This window comes from Lytechinus pictus, chromosome 11 (assembly GCF_037042905.1).
Source record: "Lytechinus pictus isolate F3 Inbred chromosome 11, Lp3.0, whole genome shotgun sequence".
In the NCBI taxonomy this organism is placed as follows: domain Eukaryota; kingdom Metazoa; phylum Echinodermata; class Echinoidea; order Temnopleuroida; family Toxopneustidae; genus Lytechinus; species Lytechinus pictus.
In genome coordinates this window covers 6,170,503-6,187,887 of record NC_087255.1, presented here as the reverse complement: position 1 = coordinate 6,187,887, position 17,385 = coordinate 6,170,503, and the positions used below count along the sequence as shown (strand labels likewise).

Here is a 17,385-nt window from a genome sequence, read left to right as displayed (position 1 = left end):
GTGTAACATGATACATGCTCCCACGATTTCCATTGTCATGAAATTTCTACCTTTTCTTCTTGGAAAACAACTTTTTCCTTGATAGCATGCGCAATGAGGAAGAATTTGAAAGTGTAAAGAAACATGTTTTGTGAATGATGGATGCCAACATGGATAATGATGGATGATATCAACAAGTGGGTCTCCATGCAAAGACTAGCACATGCAAAACTTGCTGGTTGGATTCAAGAGGGCCATCAGTTCACAAAGCATTGATAGGCTTCACATTCAAACCCTTAACTCGAGTGAAGGGTTTGCACAGCAGACGAAACTAGTGCAGGGAAAACGAAAGGATTAATCAGTAGGAGTATAAGTACTGTCGAGGGAAACCAAAGAGTATTTGAAATTGAAAATGAGGTTTGTAATCACTTTGAAGAGAAACTCTGATTAATGCAAGGTATTGTTGAGTACATTGTTGTAGATCGATCAATCCCTCGGGGTCAATACGTATGAGTGACGTCATTACAGGGGTATAACTTGTGCACTTGTATTATGACATGCAGAAATTTGATGTTACTCATTTCAGTGACATCTTGCGTAAGTTATGATATTATGTAGTGTTTCATAACTACCTTTTGCACACTTTTGAGGTCACATGTTTGTACGTCATTCTCGAATTGCTCCCGGCAACATCATTACAAATCTTTGCACATAATACTTCATCTTCTGCTTATCTTCTCAAGTACATTCCTCAGTCGGATAAAATTGAATTGCTTTTGTTCCTTTTCATATGTACTTTTAAGAATAGCTTTCAATATGCTCTCCCTTTTCACTCCTTGAAGTACAGACACATTGGGGGTCTTTTAACGAGGACAGGATTTTGTTTGTCTGCATGAATATTATTTTATTATTCTAATCTTATAAACTTTGCTTTTAGTCTCAAAACATGCCCTGAATGTACGTAGTTGACTTGTACGTGGTTAAAATGACTACAGTGACTACAAAGTTATTATCATCCCAAATCATTATTATACAATAAATTCCAATAGGTTTTTTATCTTTAACTATAGATAAACATAGTTTTTTTTTAAAGACATAATTTTCACATTATTATTGGCATGCCTTTGACATAACAATGTTCTAGCGTATCATTAGTTTCACTTATTTTGCCTTAGCTTGGCTTGTTTTTCTGTTTGTTTTAAGATGAATTTGAAAATTTCATGCCATTTAATGTGTTTTTATTTCATTTTTTATCTTATTCTGAATCTTTATAGAATACACAAAAATATACCTTTATTTTCATAACTCCATTATTTTGTCGTCACACTTAACAGTGGAATCATATTCACCCACTATTATTCCCAGGCTTCTGAGGACTATTACTCATTCAAATATTTTATTTTCAATTCAGTTCAGCTCAGTTCAATTCAATTTTTTCAAATAGAATGGAAAGAACATGTAGCACTTAATACTTCTACGTTTCTACGCACTTAACATTGTGATATACTACTTTTTCTTTCTATTTTTGTTTAAAGACATGCACAAGAAGACATTATCGTCACACCATTCGCCCAGATCCTTGCCAGTTTACGGAATGTACGGAAGAACTATGTCAACCTTACGGGTCTATCTCAAAGCGCATCAAGGTAAGCATGCAAGAGTGCATTCGTTAATACCCTAAATCACTTTATATGTTGGTGAGAATAATAATGATATATATAGGTATATTACAGTTCTGAAAACTGTTCTCCCAGCGGTAATGTGTGTTACTTTATGCCCATCTTGTATTTGGGATGATTGTTTGAGTTTGTCTTCACTCTGAAAATAAACTGGTTAAAATGACTAGATTGGTAGTCAGCTGGGTGTAGCCGATAAATAAAGTCATATTTCTTAATATCGTGTCAGAAATGACTGTTAGTGAAATATGAGTAGAAAATATTCAAATATGACTGAAGTAACAGTTGCACCAGGTAAACTTTTCATCTCGTCAAGTTAATTTAGTTTGTTTTTATAGTAATGTATGTTGTGTGACTTTGTCTTCTGTATGTTTGAGGGAGTTTGTTCGTTTATGTTTTTCTCAGTATAGTGGAGTGTGTCAGTTTAGGAACAGCGAATTTATGTTTTACAAAAAAGATCTTTTCCATTTCTGAAAACCTGTAATTGTGTTTCAAACTTGATCTGAAATGGAAATTCTGATTTTCTAGACAATATGTACAAAGCAAAAATATGAATTCCATTTTTCAAAGGTAAAATCAATGAATTTTCACATGAAAAGTTAAAAACCAAAATGGATTTTATGTTTTGATTGACTGGTAAATTTAAAAAAAACTCTGTCCCTGTATGTTTGTCTGCCCTCAGGTCTAGTCATGTCGCTGTTCCATTGAACCTGTAGAAACAACTATGCCTGACATAGCAGTCATTATTTTCCATATCACAACTCTTGTTTTCCTTTTACATTTGTTACCGTAGCACCAGGCAATCTCCAAGAAGTACTCAGGCAAACAAGCAGTCATCGACGCAATCGTCGACCGGGTCATCGACAGAAGAGAATACGTCCAAGATGGCGACAGACACGTTAGAAGAACTAGACTGGTGTTTAGACCAATTAGAAACCATGCAAACACATCGGTCAGTTAGCGACATGGCAACAAGCAAGGTATCAACCTCGTATTTTGTATTTCTAAATTCAATTTTTGAAGCTTATTTTCATAAACCAGAATAGTTGGAAATTGTGCAATTAGCTGATGTTGACATTTGTAGACTTTTTAATATGCTTGGAGGTTCAGAATTGTCATCTTAAAGTATATAGAATATTTGAAAAATAATAAGGAAAATTGTTTTCCAGACCTCCCTAACTCAAGGCTACTCAAATGAAACCAGCACTTAATTTAGGCTATCATCATGCCCCTAACATTATATTTATATTCTTGTTTTTCTATTATTTGTGTATTTGTTTGAATTATTATCTGCATTTTTATTGTTTGGTCATTTAAATGCCCATAGGGAAGTAAGTTAAATGAATTGGAATCTTTTGAACTTAACCATTAAAAAAAAAATACTTCCTCTGCAAAATGTGTGCGTGCCAAAATCAATCTGGTTTCTGTCCCCATGGTAGAACTACCATGGATAGTACTTGAATTGTGTACAATTATGGTACATTTTCTAAATTCATAAGCAGTTGGATAATGTATGTCAGGGTTCCCAGCCCATCAGGGAATTTGATACAATATACCTCAAATCAGGAAAGATGCCTCAAATGAGAAAAAATAGAAATTTTGATCAGCCTAAAAGTCAGTCAGACTCTGTTATAATTTGTTGCATATCAATACAACATCCATTGAATGACTTGTTATGGTGGTTTTTGTGTTTACTAATTAGTTTAACATTGTTGCTTTTATACTGAAAATACATGTAATTCACTGCAACGACTTAGAAAACTTGCAAAACTGGGAATAGGTTTAAATAATTATCAGGGAAATTTGTAAACTTCATCAGGGAATTTTGTTTTCTTGAAAAGCTGGGAACCCTGGTATGTCATTCAATGCATTTTCGTAATCTATCACTACTTATATCAATCATGATATAGGCATACACACTGTTGCCTACTAAAAAAAAAGATGGTCCCAGTACACAGCCTTGAGTAATTCCAGAATTCAGTAATCAACAGGTTAAATTAAGTACAGAGAATGGAAATCATTAGAAACAAAGGATTATACGTCGATTTTGATGAAGTTCTTGTAGAATTGCCTTTTTGATGACATTTATGATAACCTTATTTTCCCAGTTCAAACGGATGTTAAATCGAGAGCTATCAGCCTTCTCGGAAACAAGTAAATCAGGAAACCAGATCTCAGAATACCTCTATAACACCTTTCTCGGTAAGTGTTGCCAATTTAATGATATATGTACAGTTGAGGCCAGAAGTTTACATACACCCAGGAAATTCAAAGAAAAGTTGACACTTGCCAAATATAAAATTTACTGTATCTTATAGAATATTTTTGCTATCATGACAAATTTGATATGAAACAAATGAGTATGTTATGCCCCTTCACCACATTGCTTTATCATCAGGAGTTGAAAAATACTTAGGTGTCATTTTTTCTCAAAAAATCTTCATATTTGAGACAAATTAAAAATAAAAACTTGACAAAAGCATTTCATTATTTGTGCTAGTTACTTCTCAGCACAAACATTTCAGATTACACTTTTTTGTTCAGTGGTGACATACATGTATCATGATAGAAAATGTAATATAAATTAAAAAAAATGAAGTCTTAACCCTAACCCCTATGCAGATGTAATACATATAAATGAACATGTAAAGTTGATGCTGACCAGAAAAAATAGATTGATGCTACTTTGCTTTATCTACGCATTTTGCGTTATTTCCATTTTCCAATTTTCATGTTACGACACGTATGTTGATAAACATCTAGATCTCCATTCATGGATGTGATGTTCAGAATGAGGCCATAAAAGAGATTGCCCTTTGTCAAGAAATAGAAAATGAGAAGAAAATCAATTGTCTCAAATAATATTTAACCCCGAAATGCAATTTCATCAAAGAAAATACACTTATTGTTATGATATTCATGAAATCGATTGAAAATGGATTAGTGAAGCTACAATACGATATTGTATGAAGATGTAATTTATATTTCTCTTTTGACCTTTTATCCCTCTTCTTTTCTCTCTACCCTCTTATCCCCTTTTCTATACTCTTATCATCTCTCCTCCTATCTCCCTTCTTACCCATTCCCTATTACCCCTCATATACCCCCGTCCCAACGCATCCTCCCCCCCACCCCCTTCCTCCTTTTCATCTCTCCTCGCCACGCCCCCTTTTTCCGCCTCACTCTCTTCCCCATCTCCCATACAGATAAGCAACAAGAAGTTGATCAGCCATTACCGTTGTCGGCGAGGGAACTGGCGCCCTCGCCGTCGCCGCTCAGCAAGGCGCCGGCGTCCAAGAAGCTTCTGAAAGCCAACGAGCTGATGAAGATTAAGGGAGTGAGTACGTCGATCGTCAACAAGACCAGGCACAACAATAATGTGATCAGCAACGAATTAGTCAAGAAGTTTGGTGTGCCTGTCAAGAAAGAAAAAGAGGAAGAACTTGATAAGGTAAGGAAAATGCCATAATTATGATAATAATAATAATGCTAATAATGATGATGAAAATAATAATGGTAATAATCATAATAATAAAGATGACAATAATGATGATGGCGATGATAATAATAGTAATAATGATAATGGTAATAGTAATAAGAATAATATTGATGATAATAATGATTATAATAATGATTATAATGATAATAATTATATTAATGATAATAACAGCAATGATGATGATGATAATTATGATGATGATGATGATGATGATGATGACGATGACGATGGTGATGATGGTGATGATGAAGTTGATGATGATAGTGATGATGATGATTATGATGATGATGGTGATGATGATGATGATGATGATGATGGTGGTGATGATGATGATGATGACGACGATGATAACGATGTGATGATGATGATGATGATGATGATGATGACGATGATGATTATGACCATGATGATGATGATGACGGAGATGATAATGAATGATGATGAATGATAAGTGACAATAATTCAAAATGAAAATAATCCCATCTGGGAACAGTCTGGACACGTCATATAGCACCTTGTAATTTTGTATGCATACAGAAATCTTATTATGCAAACTCTTTCTCTTTCTCTTTTTTACTTCAGGAGTTGAGGTTACTCGATACATGGAGCATTAGTATATTCAAGATTGATGAAATCACAAACCACAGACCCCTCACAGCAATCATCTATAGATTATTTGAGGTAAGTTATTGGATTATTTACTTCCCATTCATCTCATAGCTTGAACCCCTTTCACATTCAAATAAATATCAATCGTGGTAACGATCTCAAATTGAGCTCAAATAGAATCCAATAAAATTATCACCAAAGTGTTTGTATGTATAGATAAAAAATATGTGCCAAATGGCTCTGGAAAAAAAAAAGTGTAATTGCTGAGAAATGAGCAAGCTAAGCACAGAATTCTGTGATATGTTGGGAATTTTGCCAAACAATATTAATACACTGTTCCACAAATGCCTTTTTATGTTAGTGATCATCAGAATAATGATTTCATGATTTCACAAATAATTTTTTTTTCAATATACCAGAATTTGATTTATGATAAAAGTAGCATTTAACCTTGACTTTAACCCTATCTTAACTGGGCTACTTCGGACCAGTATATACTGGGGGGGTCAATTTGAACCTCCCCCCTTCAGATCTCGGCCGCTGATTGCGCAATCACCGCAAAAAGTTGCAAGCGCGTAGAGCCGGATTTAAACTACAAGAGTGTATAATAAAATTTTCCAAAATTTTTTTTTTTATATTTTTTATTAATTAATCATGCAAATAAGCATATGAAATTTGCCATAAATTGGGTTTTTTTGTATGTATTTGCCTTTAACTCAATTTATATAGCTAGTAGAATGCTAATTTTTGGTGGGAGTATCAATTATTACATTTCTAACAAATATCTACAAAAAATAGCAAAAATATAATTAATTTCTTATGTATTTATTGTTTTTTTAAATTCTTATGTATTTCTTTGTTTTTTATTGTCTTTCCCGATGAACTTTGTCGAGGACCCTTTTGCTATCATAAATAGTATAAAATAAATCCATTTAAACCAACAAAACTAAAAATAATCATACATTTATGATTTTTGGTTGAAAAACACAATTTGCATTGACTTTTTACACGGAATCACGTTTTTGAGCAATTTCTGGTCTGACATGCACTTACAAAACGTTGCGTAATTTTAGAACCGCGTACCCGGGCGTCGCAAATTTGGTCTCAAAGATGCGCAAGACTTGAAAGTAAAAAGTCAGTGAGCGGCGCAGTCAAAAAAATTTGTGCGATGGCGTAGTGACAAAATTTGTTGAGGGGGGTCAAATTGGCCCGCCCCCCCCCCCCCCAGTTTAATTAGGGTTAAAGACTTTCTTGTGAACTGATTGATTGCTGCAACTTCTTTCTCTTACCTTTAAACTAATTATGTCTGGACTATTTTTCTATCATTATGACACATACATTTTACTTTAAATGTTATTTGAAACTGTTGTTGGGTGAATATCTCACGAGTCAATGGTTTCCAAAATATTCATTAGTCATGAAAACAATTCCTTTCTATTTTGAATAATTTAGATGTTTAGTTTGTGTCATATTGTAATTCCCTCTTCTCCGAATCTCTACAAGCAAAGCAGACATTTAAAGAAAAAATTTAGGAAATTTTGTTGCTGGTGAAGTCACTTTGGGATTTTCCCTCACTTACTCTTTTGCCAATTACATAACCCAATTAATGAGGTTAATTATCCAAGAAAGCTTGCTCTTTAGGTAAATTGGGTTTAAGTGATAAATACCATGTAGTATCTTTTTACACTTATGAGATATCTACATTTACTTGAAGATAAACCCTTTCCAATCAATTAATAGAACATATGCTCATTACAGAGTTTGTAATTAATTTACCTCATATTTTTCTAAAAGAAAACACATTCCTACATGTATGTACTCTCCTGCAGACCTTTTTTCTCCATGTATTCTAGCTTGGCAGGGATGTTTTTATTATACTGTATTTGATAATTTTCTATCAAGAGGGTAGATAAATATGTTTTCTATTTTTCTTCATCATTTTGCCTTTTGATGAATGCAGAATTCAGAACAAAGGAAAATATCAAGTCAGTTTTGGTGAGATTAGACCCGACCCAAATTGTATGCCTTTTTTCCTGTATTTTTCTTTTCAGGACCTTGCTTTATTGAACATACTTCAAATTTCAGAAAAGACAAGTTTGTGAGAATTGAGCTCATTTTAGTTGTATGGTTTGGACTTATTGGTATCTTTCCTTGTATTTTTTTCAAGATCGAGGTTAATTAAAGATATTCAAATTCCAGAAAGACAAGTTTGTGAGAATTGAGCTCATTGTAGTTGTATGCTTTGGACTTATTGGTATCTTTCCTTGTATTTTTTTTTCAGGATCGAGGTTTATTAAAGACATTTCAAATTCCAGAGAGGACATTCTTGATATACATGATGACGTTAGAAGACCACTATCACAGAGAAGTGATATACCACAATCAAATTCATGCAGCTGATGTCGTTCACTCAACACATTTTCTCTTATCAGCTCCGGCACTGGAGGTAAGACCTATAGATGATGGAAGTAGTGTATGATGAGATGCGGTGGTGGTGGTGGTGGTGATGACGATAATGATGATGATGATGATGATGAAAATGATATTGATGGTGGTGGTGGTGATGATGATGATGATGATGATGATGATGATGGTCATCATCATCATCACCATCACCATCATGATGGTGGTGGTGGTGGTGGTGGTGGTGGTGGTGGTGGTGATGGTGATGGTGGTGGTGGTGGTGGTGGTTAGGATGATGATCATCATCATCATCATGGTGGTGGTGGTGATGATGGTGGTGGTGGTGATGGTGGTGATGATGGTGGTGATGGTAGTGATGGTGGTGGTGGTTAGGATGATGATGATGGTGGTGGTGATGGTGGTGGTGGTGATGGTGATGGTGGTGATGGTGGTGGTGGTGGTGATGGTGGTGGTGGTGGTGGTGATGATGGAGGTGGTGGTGGTGATGATGATCATGGTATTGATTGTGATGGTGGTAGTTTAAAGGGTGATGTTGATGATGGTGGTGATGATTTTTTTTTCAGATGCCATAAATTCATGAATAATGATAATCTATATGGAACGACACATACCATTGATAATGAGTACAAAAAATGAGGATGTACATTTATAATTTTTAAATGCATTTTCTTCCTTCTCTTTTCAATTCTAGAATGTGTTTACAGATCTAGAGATAATGGCCGCTATGTTTTCAGCAGCAATACATGATGTCCATCACCCAGGTCTAAACAATCAATTCCTGTGTAATACAAGTAAGTCAACGTCTTCTGGAATCCCATTATCCCCTTTGTTTCCTGTCCTTACCAGGCTGTCACCCTGTAGGCCATCTCAGTTTGAAAAAAAAAGTGTTTGCAATGAATTTTGCAATTGCCTCATGACTAAAAGGAGCAATTTCTTGACCCTGAAGACTCAGCTATTATGTATCACAAGCATTGGCGTAAATCCGTGACTGCATGCTATTCAAGTGGGGGGGGGTGAAATAATAGATCTCCCCCCCCCCCCACCGTCCGTGCTCTCAACGAAACTTTGGGAATCTCGGTCGTTGACCATGTGACAAACCTACAACTACAAAACTATTACAACAACAAAAAACAAAACGAACAAATGGTTATTTAATTATGCTAATTCATGTATGAATTTTTTGTATGTATTTAACATTTTTTAAACGTTTTTTGCTCATTCTTATTTTTTGGGGGAAATTGTCAGAGACACTTTCGATTTTAAGCGACTTGAAAGTAATTGATCAACAAAAGTAAAAAATTTTCCATTTACAGCTCGAATATCCAATCACAAAGTCTTGAAACAATTTTATTCATGTCCAACATATCTGTTATTCTTCTACCCTAGGCGCAGAACTAGCAATACTCTACAACGATGTCTCTGTCTTAGAGAATCACTCCCTTGCCGTCGCCTTCAAACTCCTCCAGGAGGAGAACTGCAATATCTTTGAGAATCTCACAAAGAAACAGCTCCAAACCCTCAGGAAAATGTCCATCGATATGGTAAGGGCCTTCGTCATCAAAATTTGCTTGTGCATGAATAATAATTGGCAAACTGCCAATTGTTTATGTGGAGCGTTGTGGCCCAGTGGATTAGTCTTCTGACTTTGAAACAGAGGGTCGTGGGTTCGAATCCCAGCCATGGCGCGATTTCCTTCAGCAAGAAATGTATCCACATTGTGCTGCACTCAACCCAGGTGAGGTGAATGGGTACCCGGTAGGAAGAAATTCCTTGAATGCTTGAGCGCCTAGCCTAGGCAGCCCAGCTAAAACCGGGGCAATAATAATAGCAGGGCCCGCTGGGAGAACAGTTTTCAGAACTGAAGTGGCTTCCCTGGGTTAATCTACCTATATTATTATTATTATTATTGTTCGACACCTGCTTCATCTACTTTCCGTTTGGTCCCTTCCCACCTTTTTTAATTCTAGCTTTTCTTCGAACAGTTCTTGTAGTAATCATTTGGTCTAATCGCCAATGTAGGCCATTCAACATTGTGTCTAATATCCAGATAGGCTATGCCCACTTTGTTCAACATCAACTTGGTCTAATACAATTTAATCTACATTGTTAGATGAACTATAGTGTTCTCTGTTTTCACACAAGCTCACTCGTTCCAGGGATTTCATTCTCCTTCAATACCACTCCTAATGAATGCATTATTTGTTTTATTTATTTTCTTCATCTGCAGGTACTTGCAACAGACATGTCCAAGCACATGAGCTTACTGGCTGACTTGAAGACTATGGTTGAAACCAAGAAAGTGGCCGGCTCAGGGGTCTTATTATTAGACAACTACACAGATAGGATACAGGTACGTACTAGCGTGGTGGTGCTATATCGGGCAAGGGTTGCAGCTGATCCCATCGCTCACAGCTGTGGAAACCAGCAACCCCAACATCGAGAATCATTTGTCCACCAAGTGTTTTCGAAATGTGATGTATACTCATGCATCATTGTCTTGGCAATTCAGTGCACCCCTCCTTGTTTACAAAGGGACATTGTGTAAACTTCCTGCATGAAAAATGATGACACTGATCAATTTTACATAGTTGGTATCGATCGGATCTATCATCACTCTTTGCAAGTCGGGACCCAGGAGGAACCTGTTTCATAAACACAACAATTGTAGCTGTGCTGTTATTGTAACTACCATGAAAGCTTGATGGTGATTGGCTGCTGAACCCTATAACAATAGTCTTTATGAAACAGGGCCCCTGATGATTTGTTAAAGACACAAAAGTAGCTTATTTAAGTATTGTGTCATTGGTGTTGGATGATTTTGTAATGCTGCCCAACCTAGCGCCAACACCAAGTTTACATGAACTATAATGGTATTATGAATCACTGGTTAAGTCCCTTGACATTGAACCGCAGGGTCCAGGGATCAAATCCCATCACAGCACTCCCATCCTTTGGCAAAGCCCAAGAACACTAAACTTATAAATACCTGCAGAATATAATGGACAATAAGGTATATCGCTAATCAGAACCGCAATGCATTATGGGATCGCAAAAGGGGCCGTTAGATAGTTCTGCGCACGCGCACTGTCCGCTAGAGCGCGTGTGCAACGGCCCCTTTTGCGATCCCATAATGCATTGCGGTTCTGATTAGCGATATACCTTATGTGAAATGAGCTTCATCTGGGATGAGGAAGAGGAGGAACAAAAGGCAGAAATGAGTCTCCCACAGAGAGAAAGGAAATAGACGTCTGACTCTGTATTTATTTCTAGTCTTGCATTTTAAGGAAGGAAAAGGGTTGAAATGATCGACACGTTTAAAAACATGAAAATAGTTAGAATAGCTCTACATGCACTGAGAAGCATGAGGGTAAAATGATCTGCTTGAAGGCATATTTCCTGTAATCCTGCTGAGTTGAAGCATTGGAATGGAGCTTCCTCATCAATGGAAATTTATCCATAAAATTTGCAATATATTTATGATTATGATGTACATGTAAATGAAGAATATGATGATGATGATGATGATGATGGTGATGGCGATTAAGATGATGATGATGATGATGATGATGATGATGATAGTGAGGACGACGATGATGATGCTGATGATGATGATGATGATGATGATAATAATGTTGAGATGATGATGATGGTGATGATCATGGTCTTGATGATGATGATGGTGATGATGATGATGATGATGGTGATGGCGATGATGATGATGATGATGGAGATGATGATAGTGAGGACGACGATGATGACAATGATGATGCTGATGATGGTGATGATGCTGATAATAATGTTGAGATGATGATGATGGTGATGATCATGGTCTTGATGATGATGATGATGATGATGGTGATGATACCAATGATGATTATGAAGGTGGTGATGATGATGGCTGTCATGATCATGATGAACAATTGTATATGAATTAGAAGTGATATATGATATATATTTCAATTGACAATATACAGGTGCTGAAGAATCTTGTCCATTGTGCTGACGTAGCGAACCCTAGCAAACCTCTCAATATCTACACCCAGTGGACATCGATGCTGATGGAAGAATTCTTCAGACAGGGTGATCTTGAACGAGAGAAAGGAGCAGAGATCAGCCCCATGATGGATAGAGAGAACGCATCCATTGAAAAATCACAGGTTCGTAATAGTTTTTCTCCTCTATTAGAATTTTAACAATGAAGGAATGTGCATTGTTTATTTCAAGCACATTTTACTCTCCTAAGTACAATGTAAATGTTAAAAAAGAGTTGAAGGGAACGTCTTTCAGGTTCCTTTTAAATCAGATATGAATCGGTTTATTCAATATGGGAACCCCACCACACCGCAGCTGCGGAAATGCTAAAACGAGAGGTATCAGAGAAATCACTTATCCAATGCGACAGCCCCAGTCATTTCGATGGCGTGGGTTCGGATCCCACCTCTGCCACCATGTCAATACTGTAGGTGGAACTGTTGTGTCATCTTAACCCTTGTATATGTGTGCCTATGTACAAATTACAAGACTGAGTGTGGAATTCAATGCACTAGTGCATGCACTGGTATCCCTGCATTACAATAGTTGGTACATACACTTGAGCAATTTCAAATACAATGACCAAGGGAGTGTTCACACTTTGTGCTTGCCTGACATAACTCCATATCGTTGCATAACTGGTTCCTTCTCTTTTCTGTTCAGGTTGGCTTCATAGACTTCATCTTGCATCCCCTGTGGGAGACATGGGCCGACCTGGTCTACCCCGACGCCCAGGAGATCCTGGACCACCTCGAGGAGAACAGGAACTGGTACCAGAGCCAGATCCGAGAGAGTCCCTCGCCCAACCCCAGCAAGGACGGCTCCAACGAGACCAAGACCAACGGAGATGACCTCCATGATCTTACGCTGGAGGACCTCGAAGAGAAGGACGGAGACGAAGGCATGCAGGATCACACGCCCACTCACCGGTCAAACCTGTTGCAGAGGAACCCCAAGGTGGACGATGGCAGCAGTGTGGAAGCGGTCAATGCCAAGAATGCAAGGAGCAGGGGGAAGGACGGTGCAGTGTTCAAATTCTCAAAACTCACCATCAAAGACTCCAAGGAGACGGATCTATAGTACACTCTGACCCACCGAGGGGGGGATAGGACCTTCCGTTTTGTATCAACTCAGTGCGGCAGAAATGGGATCATGCAGGAAAGTGATGACGGTATCGTGCATAGCCAGCTAAGATATGGGAGTGCAAGAAGAAGCAATAAGTGCGAGGATAAGAAGCGCGCGGTGATGAAGGAAGTGTCACAGATGACCTGATTTGGGTGGAAAAGCTTCATGCATCAGCAAGAAACCAGGAGGGACGTCCTTGTGGCCTGCACTAAGTGCTAGAGGGAGATGCAAGTGATTCAAACTTGATCTTTGTCAGATGGCTATGCTAGAACATAGCCAGGTAGAAGGACTTTTCAGATGAAAAGCTCGTTCGAAATGCGTTTGAAGAGCTTCCTCTTTGAAGGTACGCTGGATGGACGCATTCTTGAGAGACTAGAGAATCTCTAAGATTAAGATATAGAGATATCTTTGTTGGTGAGGTGGATTAGTAACTTTGCATCAATCGTGTCGAATATCACCCTACCTTTACCATGTCAACATCACTTTCAAAAGTAGGTAGCTTTTGGAAAGGGCAAGATTTAACCAAAAAAATTGCTCTTTTACAAAAAACAAGGGTAAGGATATTTAAGGACAAATGTAAACATAATCGTACAAATAGTGTGTACTTTTGAGGTTTCGCATAGTTTGTGCCAAAGAAGGACTTACAGTATACAATATAAGATTATTAAAAAGCAAAAACATGAAGTTTTTAATCATATTTGTGAGCTTCTCATATGTCGACTCATATTTTGATGAGAAGGTGGTTTGGATGAAAATAAATCATCTTTCTGAATGAAAGGCCACGCCCCTCATATCTACAAGGAACATCTACAAGTTCATGAATGGATCTTTGTCCGGGGCCTGTTGTGGTACAAACCAACGGAGTGAAGACATCTTTGAATTGCTTTCTGGTTTCAATTAGTGTGTTTGTAATGTGACTTTGGTTATTTTTTTTAAAGTGTGCTGTGACTCAGATTTGAGTTGAAGAGAGATTTAATACGGAAGCTTGGAGAAATTTTTAAAAAAATCTAGAATAATTCTCTTATATTTCTAGAAAGCTGTTACACCTTGTCAGCAGTGGATAGTGCACATCTTGGACATAACAAATTTGAGATCTGGTTTGGCCCAATAGCGTTTTATTCAGATCCCTGAAAATCATTGAGAATATATCAGAAGAAAGATTCAATGAAATCCACATATTTGATATCCGATTGGTAGTTTTCATTCAATGCTAAAAGACAAATGATCATTGACATCTTGAAATTAGCAATGTGGGGAAAAGGTTAAAATGGCTGTTTTCCTCCCTCATTTGCAAATTCTAAATTACGTCTGAAGTTCTATCCATCAAAGATATCATCTACCAATCTCCATTTATTTCTGATACAAAAAAATGTAAAAGGAATAACGGTGCAAGAAAAGAAAGTAACAAATTCTGCCAATGAGGCTAACATAATTTGGAAAATTCAAACTTCTGAAGTCTATCTTGATTTCTGATACAAATAACAACTGTAAAAGAAAAAAAATGTAGCAATTGAAGAAATAAAAATGTGGCCAATTTGAGGATTAATTAATGCTACAAGAAATTAATGCCCAGAGTGTATTTGTTGCTTTGCTTCATCGTAAATGTTGATTTTTCATTTGAATGTGCCATCAAACTGTATCTATATATCCCATTTTCGTTTTGGATAAGTTTCGGGTGATATTTATCTTAATATGAGTTTATTGTGTGATGGCTGAATATCTGTGATAGTTTGTATCCAATTGCTGCTTTAAAAAAAAAATTGTCCATCTGCTGCGTCTTAAGAGATAATTATTTGTTTCTTTAGTTTTCCGAAATATTTTTTAACATGAATTACATATCATTTAAGTTATGTAAAGACTTGGTTGAATAGATATTTACTTGAAAGTCTTCAAACGGTCTAAGAAAACACCCCTTTCCCCCCAAATTGGAAGTTAGAATTAAAACTCTGATAAATATAATTTTCACAAAAAAATTTGGGGGTTTACATGCTTGTGCTTGAAGTGAAAGTCATTTTGTAATACAAAATCCTCTTTAACTGTCTTTTCTATAAACCATACATGACCATTGTCCAACATTTTTAAGTTCCTTTAGTTCTTACAGATGGTTATGCCATTGACTTCTGTATGCCATAACAGTACTAATACAGGAACCGATCTTGTGAATAATTTGGAAAATTGATTCATTGAACTTGAAATAGTTTTGAATCCAATAAGGGTAATTGATAACCATGCTGCAGCTAAAATAAAAAGTGATTTGATCAAATGGCAAAATGGTACTCCTTTGTTTTGATTCAAACTCTTCATATGGACCCTGTACACCGAACAATTTAAGCCTTCTCTTATAACCTCTTCTTTTTCATTAACCCCTGTCGCTTTCTACATTAGTTCTTCTTTTTCTCAACAGTCCTGTTCAAACTAACTTAATGCATGTGTGTTTTTTTAATAAATGTGAAGATATAACAGTTTATGGTTATAGACAATTGAATTTTGTAATAGTGCTCAGTGACTAAAATCCAATTCTGTAATTTCTAGAGTTTGCACAGGGACTGCTGTGTTCTAGGAAGCAATGGGCTGAGCAAATGAGAATGTACTTGCTGTGCAGGCCCGAATACAGTTATTTTTCAAGAGATCTTTGTTTTAGTTCATTTTTTTTGTTTCGCTTTCAGTTTTAGAAGGTGATGCTTCTTTTTACTTTGTATGATTTAAGTTTGGAAATAGATTGTGCTTTCATTACCAGTTGATTCTTCTCTCGCTTCAAAATGCCTTTTGCCTGTAGCACAAGTAGACTGTACTAGTAATTATATGAAAATGCACAAATCCATCTCTAGCAATAATCCAGTCTTTGTAATCAACTAGCACATGGGTCAGTAGAGACCATATCACCATTATAGAGCATATTGCTGTCAATTACAGCAATGCATCTTTATTGATCTACAAATTGCACAAACATGCTTGCTTGACATATAAACATGATATATTTTAGAATGAGAATCGTGTATATTAGCTTTCATTTCATGTAATGGTATTGACGTCTTGTAACTGAAGGTTGTAACGGTTCATATGGACAACTCAGAAGGTTTATCGAATGCAGTACTATTTGGTATGGGCTGGTGTTGCATGCAAATATTCCTGTGGGAGATTTCTTTATTGGAATTTTCATTCTCAAGTTGTGTGTGTGTGATTGAAGCATTGGACATCCAAATTAAGTACCTAATGAGTTAACTAGTTATGAACTAGTAATCTAGTTAAAAAGTGTTAACTACAAACTAGTTAAATGGTTGATAACTAGTGTCGAATAATGTGTTACTAAGAATTGATTGACTACTTGCTATCAGCTAATGAATTACTGAGATCGTAATGAGTTTACTGGCATATGATATTTACTAGTAATCTTGTTAACTAAAGACAAGTTATCTGGTTAACTAGTGCTGACTAATGAGTTACAGAAAATTAAAAAAATTGCTTTCTATAAACTAATATGAAATGAGTTTGCAAAATGTTTTTGTGTTATCATCTATTAAGTTACTAAGAAAATACCTTGTAGTTCGTACTGGTTATGAAGTAAAGTTACTCATGAGTACAAACTACAGTATACGTCAAGAACGGATTAATTACTGATTAACATTACATTATAATTAACTAGTTATCAGTATGTTACATATGGGTTATCCAGCGATATATTGGTTTATCGACTTAGTTTATAGTAAGGGGCTATCTACTAGCAAAGATATAATTCTGGGTTTATTTGTAGTTACTAGTTAGCTAAAGATTTAATCTTGAGTTAACTAGTTAGTATACTGGTAATTACTCCGTGATTGAGTAGGAACTCACTGCAGTATAGTATGTACTCATTTTTAAAGCATGTTCAACAAGGTAACATAATCTGCCCTGCTTTAAATAAATTTCTGCTGAAATATTATATTGTTATTTGGGTAAAAACTGTTATAAACCCTTTCAACAAGCACTGCTCTCAAATTATTTTGGAAGTAAGAAATCTCTTTGGTCAACAGCTTGTCCCCCATTTGAATGATTTTTTTTTTA

General features: G+C 36.2%; 1 protein-coding gene across 4 annotated transcripts in view; it reads left to right on the top strand.

Annotated features, from left to right (window-relative positions):
* LOC129270752 (3',5'-cyclic-AMP phosphodiesterase 4C-like) overlaps positions 1-17,105 on the top strand; it is a 214,652-nt gene extending 197,547 nt beyond the window's left edge. For all 4 annotated transcript variants that reach the window (XM_064106517.1, XM_064106516.1, XM_064106515.1 and 1 more), the window contains 11 exons: positions 1,515-1,625; positions 2,449-2,635; positions 3,764-3,857; positions 4,862-5,106; positions 5,737-5,835; positions 8,045-8,209; positions 8,879-8,978; positions 9,574-9,728; positions 10,415-10,537; positions 12,162-12,344; positions 12,883-17,105. In XM_064106517.1, the coding sequence (XP_063962587.1) occupies positions 1,515-1,625; positions 2,449-2,635; positions 3,764-3,857; positions 4,862-5,106; positions 5,737-5,835; positions 8,045-8,209; positions 8,879-8,978; positions 9,574-9,728; positions 10,415-10,537; positions 12,162-12,344; positions 12,883-13,299 (1,879 nt within the window). In that variant the 3' untranslated portion in view covers positions 13,300-17,105. The remainder of the gene's footprint in view (positions 1-1,514; positions 1,626-2,448; positions 2,636-3,763; positions 3,858-4,861; positions 5,107-5,736; positions 5,836-8,044; positions 8,210-8,878; positions 8,979-9,573; positions 9,729-10,414; positions 10,538-12,161; positions 12,345-12,882) is intronic.
* Positions 17,106-17,385: the final 280 nt, after the last annotated feature.